At 45.9% G+C, this 10,247-nt stretch overlaps 1 protein-coding gene across 1 annotated transcript; it reads left to right on the top strand.

Moving 5' to 3' along the window:
- Nucleotides 1-2,655: 2,655 nt before the first annotated feature.
- Nucleotides 2,656-3,609, top strand: Or2av10 (olfactory receptor family 2 subfamily AV member 10). The gene has a single exon (NM_001000782.1). The coding sequence runs from the start codon at nucleotides 2,656-2,658 to the stop codon at nucleotides 3,607-3,609; it is 954 nt and encodes a 317-aa protein (NP_001000782.1).
- The last annotated feature ends 6,638 nt before the right edge of the window (nucleotides 3,610-10,247 follow it).

Here is a 10,247-nt window from a genome sequence, read left to right as displayed (position 1 = left end):
GTCTAATCTAGTCCTTGCCGAAGTGAAGTGAGGCTCCATCCCAGGTAAATCCTCTCAAGATGTAGTCATTTGTGCACTGAAGTAATCAATAAGAGTTTCCTCCCCAAAGCCTGACATCTATAGATGTGAGTAGGGACAGTGGCTCTACCTGGAGTAGGAAATGTGGGGGGCAGGGAGGAGAGAAAGGCCACACAGAGATGTGCTTCCCCACTGGCCCCAGTGGCTGTCCCTCAACAATGTTCCAGATGCTCCATTCCTGACATGGTTCTCAGTCAACGTCTTGGAGATGGGAGTAGCATTGTGAGAGGAACTAGCTTAAATGTACTGGGGAATGAGAGGGTGATCAGATTGTCTGGATCAAATCCAGGGACTGTACCTATATTGGGCCATCATGGTGGTTCATGTTTGAGCTACAACCAATCAACCTCAGAGTGCTCTTAGAGTGATTTGTGAAGAACTTACCACAAGAATCCCTCCTGCTCGGAGTGGCACACTGCTCCAACCATGAACATCTTTCTATAGGCTGACATTTCTTCCCTTCCAGAAATGTATTTGAATTTCATAATTATCTTTATTACCTTTCTATAACCATGATTTTTATCTAACTGTTCTTTGAATCTAACTGGGCTCAAGAAGAAAGCCGGACAGAGCCCAGTGTGCAGCATTGAAGGCTGTTATGCCAGCCTTCAAGAAGAACGCACCCCTGGCTGTGGGTCGGCTGTGACTTAGGACCTGATCACCCCAGTGTTGGGAGCATATGTGGTGATAATCTGAGAAGACAGAATACCAGTCACAGCCACAGTTAACCAGTAGTATCACAAAACCCATCCACACAGGTAAGTGCTTAAAATAACATCTGTGGGACTCCCAGCCTGGTCTCAGCCAGGTTCGTGCCTCTCTTCTTTATACTTTCATTCCTCCTATCTTTGCCATTCTTGGTATTAGATGGTTTTATGCACCAGTCACCATGTGATATCACTGAGGTACAGACCTGATGAAAAAGCAGGGTGTCTCCCAGGCAGACACACCCACAACCAAAAATGCCTGTACCTGGGTACATTAAGCCAAACAAAGGTCTGATCAATGAAGAAGCCAATCCTCATTCAGTCACTTGACTGTCAAGTCACCCCCAAAACCTATCATCACAAAGCCTAAAGTCCCTCTTTAAGATCAAAACTAATTTTTTCATGGTTTTAAAAATACCCTATGTAGAATCCAAGTCACTGTTGTCAAGGACCATATAGAGTTCTGAAGGACACTGGGGATTTCCTCTAGCCACAGTGTATATCTTTTCTAAATGCATTCCAACAGGATGGTTGTGATCTAAGGGGTTACCCACCTCATGCTGAGGAGAAAAACATGGGACAGTTAGAGTATCAAGTGTGCGTTGCTTTTGTTCTGCAAAAGCTTGGTCTTTGCACTTCAGAAATACTTTCTCTGAAGTAGAGATAACTATCATTAAGAAGGTCTTGTCCACACTCTGATAGTTTTAGTCAAATGCAATCAGAAAATGGAACATGTTTTTTCTGGTAACAGGTTCTGTTTGAACCCTGGGCTCTGGTACCTCACTGATCGATTCGTCTACAGGCCAATATGGTAACACATATTTAAATGTACATCTTAAAATGTAATTAGACTATTTACAAAAATGTCCAGGAGCTGGAGTGCATCACAGTGCTTGCCTTGGGTGTTCCAGGCTCTGGGTTCAATTTCTAGCATCACATACAGAAAATCTGAATTCACCATTTGCCTCAGCCTCTGCTAACAATCTTACTAAGGTTTCTGACCGAATCCTGCTAGTTTAAACGTGCTTGGTGGAGGTGTGTTTTAATATTCAGATGGACAAATTACACGTGCATCTGATGGCTCTGGGTGGTCACCCACCCGATGTGAGTGGGTGACCCTAACCCTAACCCTAACCCTACTACCCACCTACTCACCTGGGTACAGCAACATCTAGCTGAGTGTGAGCCTGCTTTCCACCACGCTGACTGAAATTATGGGATGTCCTAGAACTAACCTCAAATGAAATTCAATACTCAACTTTGGACTTCTCCCTAAAATTGGAGGAAATGAGATGGGTGATCCAAGAGGCTGGTCTTCGGGGTCTTTGGTATTTCAGTATTGCAGGCTACCTCTCTAACAGCATCAGTTGTAGAGTGTTCCCAGCCCTGCGGCAATACCATTCCAACAGCCCCTCACTCAGGCTCTGCTTCTCTCCCCATAGGGCCTGGATGGGACAACTGTCCCTCTCCAGAGAGCAGATGAGGCAATTCTAGAGACCTCATTCGTCTCCAAAGCACATTAGATGCTAATGAGAGAAAGGGGATTTGGAAGATTTGGAGCACACACCCTTAATGTGCTCTTACATATACAGCCTGTCCCCCTTACCATAGAGAGATGTTTCTTACAACCAAACTACACATGTAGTGTAGTTTGTAGTATTTTGTCACATAAAAAATATTTAATTAACCCTGTCCTCAGTCTTAAGACCTCAACATTCATACCTAAATGTATTTTCACAAGAATGAGTTTCAATCTAAAAAATAAGTCTGGTCCCATCTGTCAACCTTGTTTTTCTTGGATTGGCTAATGATATTCAAAGGAGGTGATTCTGATCACATTTCTAATGTTTTCTCTGCACTGCCTAGCTCAATGCTGGAAGTCCAGGACATTAGCAGAGGGAATGGGACCTCAACAGATTTCATTCTCCTGGGGCTTTTCCCAGAGCTGCGCTATCTGGGCATCCTCATCATTTCTATTCTCCTGATCTATCTCATCGCGTTCACGGGGAATGCTGTCCTGGTCCTCTTGATCTGGGCAGACTCTCGCCTCCACACCCCAATGTACATTCTACTCAGCCACCTCTCTCTTATTGACTTGGCCTTAATTTCCACCACTGTCCCGAAGATGGTTATCAACTTTTTCTCCAGGAAGAAAAGCATCTCCAAAGTTGCCTGTGGGACCCAGATTTTCTTTTTCTTTGCCCTTGGGGGTAGTGAGTGTCTCCTTCTGACCCTCATGGCTTATGACCGCTATGTGGCTGTCTGTAATCCCTTGAGATATTCAATTATCATGAACTCTAGAGTCTGTCTGTGGATGGCCCTTGTATCCTGGGGTGGAGGTGCCCTGAATTCTCTCATCAACACCATCTACACCATGCACTTCCCATTCTGTGGCTCTAGGGAAATCCACCACTTCTTCTGTGAGATGCCTGCTGTCCTGAGGCTCTCTTGTGAGGACACTTCCTTGTATGAGACGGTGGTATCCATCATCTGCATCGTGTTTGTTCTTCTCCCTTTGGGACTCATCATGACCTCTTACCTGCTCATCTTCCTCGCTGTCCTCCGAATGAATTCCCCAGAGGGCAGGAGGAAAGCGCTGGCCACGTGTTCTTCTCACCTGGCAGTTGTGAGCCTCTACTATGGGCCAGCCATGATCATCTACATGACCCCTGACTCTTTCCACACTCCAGAACAAGATGAAATACTCTCCATGATTAACACCATCTTCACTCCCATGCTCAACCCTCTCATCTACAGCCTGAGGAACAAGGAGGTGCTTGCTGCCCTGAGAAAAGTAGTGAGTCAACGATTCATTTTAAAGTAGAAGACACTCACTTCTTAATCCCAGCCCTGTGGAGACAGAGGCAGACAGGTATCTGAGAGTTCCAAGGCATCCTGGTCTATGTAGTGAATCCCAAGCCAACCGGCCAACATAATATAATTCTAAACTGCATTCTACATACTTATCCTCATACCCACAAATATATATACTTCTCATCCCTCATCAAAGAAGCTCCTTCTCTGTGACAAAACATGTCAAAACACAGAGAAAGCTGGTGGTAGGGTGCCCACCCCACCATTATCTACAACACATGTTCCCCACCTAGGCTCAAGAAACGTTGTTCTGGTATTTTAAGAGTGACCCCACCCCATTCATATTCCTTACAACACTGTCAATGGCCAATTCATTAATAAATGCTTAATGAGGACTTGCTCTGTAGCCAATGTTGCCACATTCTCAGGAAGATCATAGGATCAGCCTCTTATTTTTCTGTAATAAAAAAATGAGAGAATGCCTCTAGGTATGAAGAATGGTGCATTACAGGAGTATGAAGAATGCATTGTGGGAAAGCAGTGATGCATATGGAAGCTGTAAGCAGTGTGCGGTACTTTGCTGTCCTTTGAGGAGGACTGGATCCTCCTGAAATGGTCAGTCATAGTGGATGGTGAGTCAGAGAAACTATGGCTACAGCTGGTCAGGCTCGTTAGTTTAAATGAAATACATGTGCAAAAATGTTGAGCTCCTAGTTCTATATCATGGAGCCCCCCCAAAAAAAGAAGGAAAAAAACATTCTATGAACCAACTTTGTTTTCTTATGATAACCTGGACATTACATCAATTTCTGGTCCTCAGAGTTTAATGAAAGCTAATATGATGTACTATTGTAGTATTCCACACAAGGAAAATTCCTCAAGTCCTTCCTCCTTATTTTGTTGTCTCTCTCCCACCAGTGTTCTCCACAAAGAAATGGTTAGCAAGTATTACTGACCTAACACATGAAGTGATAAATGGCTCCATTTCTCAAAGTAAGCTCAAATGGGAGCATGTTCCTGGGCTATTCTCACTTCTACATGTGAGATGTTTCTCTAATGAAAGCAAGACATGCTCTCCTTTTCAGTATTGTAGAATTCATGATGAAGGTGCACAAGCCCAAAGGCAATGACCTTTCAGGATCACTCCTCAGTCATAAGTAGCTCCTCACTTAATGCAGCAGAAGAACTGAGATAAAGGGAAAATTTGTTGCCCTTCCAGGGATAGAACTGCACCTATTGACACCCTGAATAAAGTCTCTCAATCAGAACAAAAGGACCCAGGACAACAGATGTTAGACTTCCCTAAGGGACTAATTCACAGTGTGCCTTGGCATGTGCAGAAGGTTAAAGTCTTGATGAGGACCACACAAAGTCCAGAGCTGGACAACCAAACTCAGTGGCCAAGGACTACAGGGAGTCTGCAAGGTGTGCTGTTTAAGTGCCAGGACCTGAGATGTCCCAAGCATTAGGTGGTGCATTAGTGACTTTTCTCTTGCTCTGACCAAGTACCTGGTAAGACAGAACTTAAACAAGGACAGGTGTGTTTTAGCTCACAGTCTGAGGGCACAGTCATGGTAGGGAAAGCACAGTGTCTGCAGGAGGCTGCTTGCTCACGTCTGGGTGAGAAGGAAAATAGAGAAAGGGGAATTCATTGCTTACACAACATTATCACTCCATTGCTGTTCAGTCCAGAACATCATTCCATGATGCTGTCCAATGTGGGTGTGTCTGCTCCTAATCCTCTTTGAAAATACCCAGAAACAAGCACAAAGGTGTCCCTCAATAATGTCCTTTAGAACTCTTAACCGAATAGAGTTGATGGTGAAGATGAACAAGCATAAACACCATGTTTGAAAAGGTGTTGGTCAGTGGGTGAGGGACCTGGTTGCCAAGCTTGATGGTCTGAGTCTGATCCCTGGAATCCACATGGTAGATCTGACTCCCACAGAGTCTCCTGACCTCCACATATGCTGACACACAGACTCTTGTTCACACACACACACACACACACACACACACACACACGCGTGCACGCGCATGCAAGCACTAAATAAACAAATAAATAAATGTTTCAAAGGTCCATTAAGGAGCACAACACCTCAGCTAAGAGAAATAAAGTGTATTTTTGCCACTTGGGATGTAGTATAATACATTCTGATGAGTACAGCAAATTATTATTACAGATTTTAATTTGCTGAGCAAATATTGTCATCATTGAATGTAGTATTTGATGTGATAGGATATGATTTGATATAATTATTTTGATTAAATCACTTGACATTGTTACAGTACAAAACCATGGCATACTTTTTTACCACATGAGCATGAAAACTGTAATTGATTGATTTTTGAATAAAATATTTTATAAGTCAAATGCACTCAGTTTTTAAGTTGTTCAGGAGTACTAATAGAAAGAAATGAGGTGTGAATGTCCCATGGCAGTTGAGAGGCAGAGCACTCCACTGAGGAGCGGATGGCCAGAAATGAAGTCTTCCAAAGATAAAGAGGGGACTCTGTTAGGGTCGAGGTGTAGAGTCTGAGGTATGAGGCTGAGAAGGAAGGTTGAAGTGGGATGGATGAGGTAGAAGGGTGGAGGTGTGAGGGCTAAAGCGGGAAGTCAGTGTGGTGTCTGTGGTATGAGGGCTGAGGTGGAAGCTTGAGGTGTGAAGGCTGAAGTGTGAAGCCAAGGAGTGAGGCTGAGATAGGAAAGCTGAGGCGTGAGGACAAGATGGCAGGGCCGAGGTAGGAGAACTGAGGTGTTAAGGCTGAGGTGGAAGAGCTAAAGTAGAGAGGGTGGCGTATGAGGCTAAGGGGTGAATTAGAGGTGTGAGGGCTGAAGTATGAGGTTGAGGTTGAACACTAAGGTGGGAAGGCTTAAATGGTAAAGCTGAAGTGTGAAGGGTAAGATGTAAGACAGAGGTGTAAAGACTAAAGTGAGGAAGATGATGTGTGAGGGCTGAGGTGTGAGGCTGAGGTATGACGGATGAGGTGGGAAGGGTGAGGTAGGAAAGTTAAGTGTGAGGGCTAAAGCTGGAAGGCTGAGCTGTGAGGGTTGATGTATGACACTGTGCTGGGAAAGCAAAGGTGTGGGGCTGAGGTGGACATGCTGATGTAGGAAAGGTAAGGTAGGAAGGTGGAGGTGTAAGACTGAGGTGGGAAGGCTGAGGAGGAAGGCTGAGGTACGAGTGCTGAGGTAGAAGGTTGGGGTGTGAAGGATGAAGTGGAAAGGATGAGGTGTGAGGGCTGAGGTGTAGGACTGAGGTAGGAAGACTAAGGTATTAAGCTGAGATGGGAAACGCTGAGGTATGAGAACTAAGGGGAAAGTGCTGAAGTGGGAAGACTGAGGTGTGAGGGCTGTGGTAGAAAGGCTGAGGTGGGAAGACTGAGGTGTGAGGCTGAGATTGATAGCTTGAGGTAAAGGGGCTGAAGTGTGAGAGATGAGATAGAAAGGCTAAGGTGTGGAGCTAAAGTGTGAGGCAGAGCTGGAAAGGGAGGTGTGAGGGCTATGGTGTGAGAGCTAAAGTGGGAAAAGTGAGGTGGGAAGGCTGTGTTATGCAGCTGAGGTGAGAAAGCTATAGTGTGAGGCTGAGGTGTGAGGCTGAGGTGTGAGGCTGAGGTGCGAGGCTGAGGAGTGAGGCTGAGGTGTGAGGCTGAGGTGTGAGGCTGAGGTTTGAGGCTGAGGTGTGAGGCTGTGTGAGGCTGAGGTGTGAGGCTGAGGTGTGAGGCTGAGGTGTGAGGCTGAGGTGGAAAGGCTGAGGTGTGAGGCTGAGGTGCGAGGCTGAGGTGCGAGGCTGAGGTGCGAGGCTGAGGTGCGAGGCTGAGGTGCGAGGCTGAGGTTTGAGGCTGAGGTGTGAGGCTGAGGTGTGAGGCTGAGGTGCGAGGCTGAGGTGCGAGGCTGAGGTGTGAGGCTGAGGTGTGAGGCTGAGGTGTGAGGCTGTGTGAGGCTGAGGTGTGAGGCTGAGGTGTGAGCCTGAGGTGTGAGCCTGAGGTGGAAAGGCTGAGGTGGAAAGGCTGAGGTGTGAGGCTGAGGTGTGAGACTGAGGTGTGAGGCTGAGGTGTGAGGCTGAGGTGTGAGGCTGAGGTGTGAGGCTGTGTGAGGCTGAGGTGCGAGGCTGAGGTGTGAGGCTGAGGTGTGAGGCTGAGGTGTGAGGCTGAGGTGCGAGGCTGAGGTGTGAGGCTGAGGTGTGAGGCTGAGGTGCAAGGCTGAGGAGTGAGGCTGTGTGAGGCTGAGGTGTGAGGCTGAGGTGTGAGGCTGAGGTGCGAGGCTGAGGTGTGAGGCTGAGGTGTGAGGCTGAGGTGTGAGGCTGAGGTGTGAGACTGAGGTGGAAAGGCTAAGATAGGAAGGCTTGTGTCTGTGAAAGATCCCTTAAATCTCCAGATGGAAAAGTCAACACATTGGAAGTTTTCTAATTCTTAGGAGTCCCCAAGAGGCCTGGGAATTTTCCCTGGGTGTCCCTCAGGCCCCTGATGGTTGTGAATCCCTAAGAGCTCATGAACAGAGTCTATAGGAACAGGTTCTGATTATCTGAATGTGTACTGAAGACTGCCACTATTTGTCAGAGCTGCCCACCAGGCACCACTCCGCACCATGAGCAGGGTGTGTCAGGAGAGAGAGTCCTCTGGAGGAGCATCATGAACCACCATGGTGGCTTTTTACCCTGCTGGGATTTGGTCCTCCCCACCCTTAATTGAAATCTAGAAAATGATTTCATGCCAATAAACAAAAATAATTATCTCCACTGTTGCCAGTCAACATAGGGGAGTACCAAAGCTAGCACAATTCCTGAGCTCCTTAGGGATGCCATAAAGCACACACACTTTCTGGTAAAATTACAGCCATGGTTAAGTCTGACTCAACAGTCTGACAATTTGAATTTCACTTATAACTAAGTGAAAATAGTCAGTTTACTATCACTCCATGCATCATTATAACTTATATTCTATGATAATTATATTAAGAAAAAAGGTAAAAACACTGATCATTGACCATCTCAGAGTTCAAATTTCCCCCACTTTCTGTATGTGGAAAACACAGTTTTTACCATTGTAATTATAATAAGCTTTAACATTGTATGCTGCACCATCCTTGCTTTCACTACATATGACATGCATGGTCGGTTTTAAGGATTAATGACACTCCATGGGGTAGACCCAAGAACATGCACATACCTACGTCTCAATAGCTTGGCAGCATCTTGGACTATGCTAGTCTAAGCTACATGGAAGCTATGAGCCTGCGACTTTCTCATCTTCATTCATAACTGCTTTAGCATAAGTCCACAGAAACAAAACTGGAGGATCAAAGTGTTCTCTGAACGTTTTGTTAACCCGTGCTGTGACCAAATCTGAACACACACGCAAAACTTAGCATGTACGATTTGGGATTTCAGGTTCCGTGAAAACCAACTACTTTGAGGTAACTCCTCCATAAACTTATGTGAATGGTCAGGACTCAGCACACTCAGCTCTCTATAGTCTACGAAAGGCTGCTCCTGATGTGTCTGTCCAGATCTGCACTAACCCAGCCAGCTGGAGTCAGGACACGGCAGCTGCTCCCAAGAATGTCAGATCCCCTCGGTGGTGTCGGGAAAATACTTCTGTGGATGGAGGATAAAGACTACGTGTTTCCATGTGATTCCCAGATTCTGCACAGACATAAAATCATGTACATATATGTGACACAAAAATGGAAGAGAAACTGTGTGGGGACAGAGCGGACTCATGGGAAAGGGAGGGAGAGGATGGGAGTGTGCTCGATGTACAGTGCACGTTGTGTCCTTACACAACACAGCACTAATATCTCAAAGCCTATCCCTAAAGCAAGCTATAGGGCCTGCTACTCCTTGGTTTAAATCCTGGCTCAGTCCCTTGGCCCCAAGACACTCATGTAGTTGTCCCTGCTGCCTTGAAGCTCATGGATGTGATGATTCATATCTCATGGTTACTGATGTGGGGATGAAAACCCTACATCCACACCCGACATATCAAGACTATGAGTGGTGACTATTTATGTTGTTATGCTAAATAATAATAATAATCAAACTGTCAGAGGCTTAAAACACTCATTTTAAAATATCACATTTCTTCTCTTATGTATATGCACCTCTATATGCATGTATGTGTGTATGTCCTTATGTGTGTGTCCTCATGTGTATATGTACACACAAGCTTGCACACACATATGAAGGCCAAAGGTCAACTTCAGATAGTGTGATGGTTTGCATATGTTTGGCTCAGTGAGTGGCACTATTAGAAGGTGTGGCTTTGTTGGAAGATGTGGGTCACTGTGCGGGGTGGGCTTGGAGACCTTCTTCCTACCTGCCTGGGGATGCTCAGTCTGTTCCTGGGTTCCTTCAGGTGAAGATGTAGAACTCAGCTCCTCGGGCACCATGCCTGCCTACATGCTGCCATGCCCCCACCTTGATGATAATGGACTGAACCTCTGAACCTGTAAGCCAGCCCCAATTAAATGTTGTCCTTTATAAAACTTACATTGGTCATGGTGTCTGTTCACAGTAATAAGACCCTAACTAAGACCTAGTATCCCTTAGGTTCTATCCACCTTATTTTTGAGACAGAGTCCCTCCTTGGCCTAAAACACACTGACAAGACTAGGTTGGCTGGCTAGGGAACCCTAAAGAACCCCCA

This window comes from Rattus norvegicus, chromosome 10 (genome assembly GCF_036323735.1).
Source record: "Rattus norvegicus strain BN/NHsdMcwi chromosome 10, GRCr8, whole genome shotgun sequence".
Lineage (NCBI taxonomy): Eukaryota > Metazoa > Chordata > Mammalia > Rodentia > Muridae > Rattus > Rattus norvegicus.
Note: the sequence above shows the minus strand (reverse complement) of the source record. Positions and strands in the feature narration are given on the sequence as shown.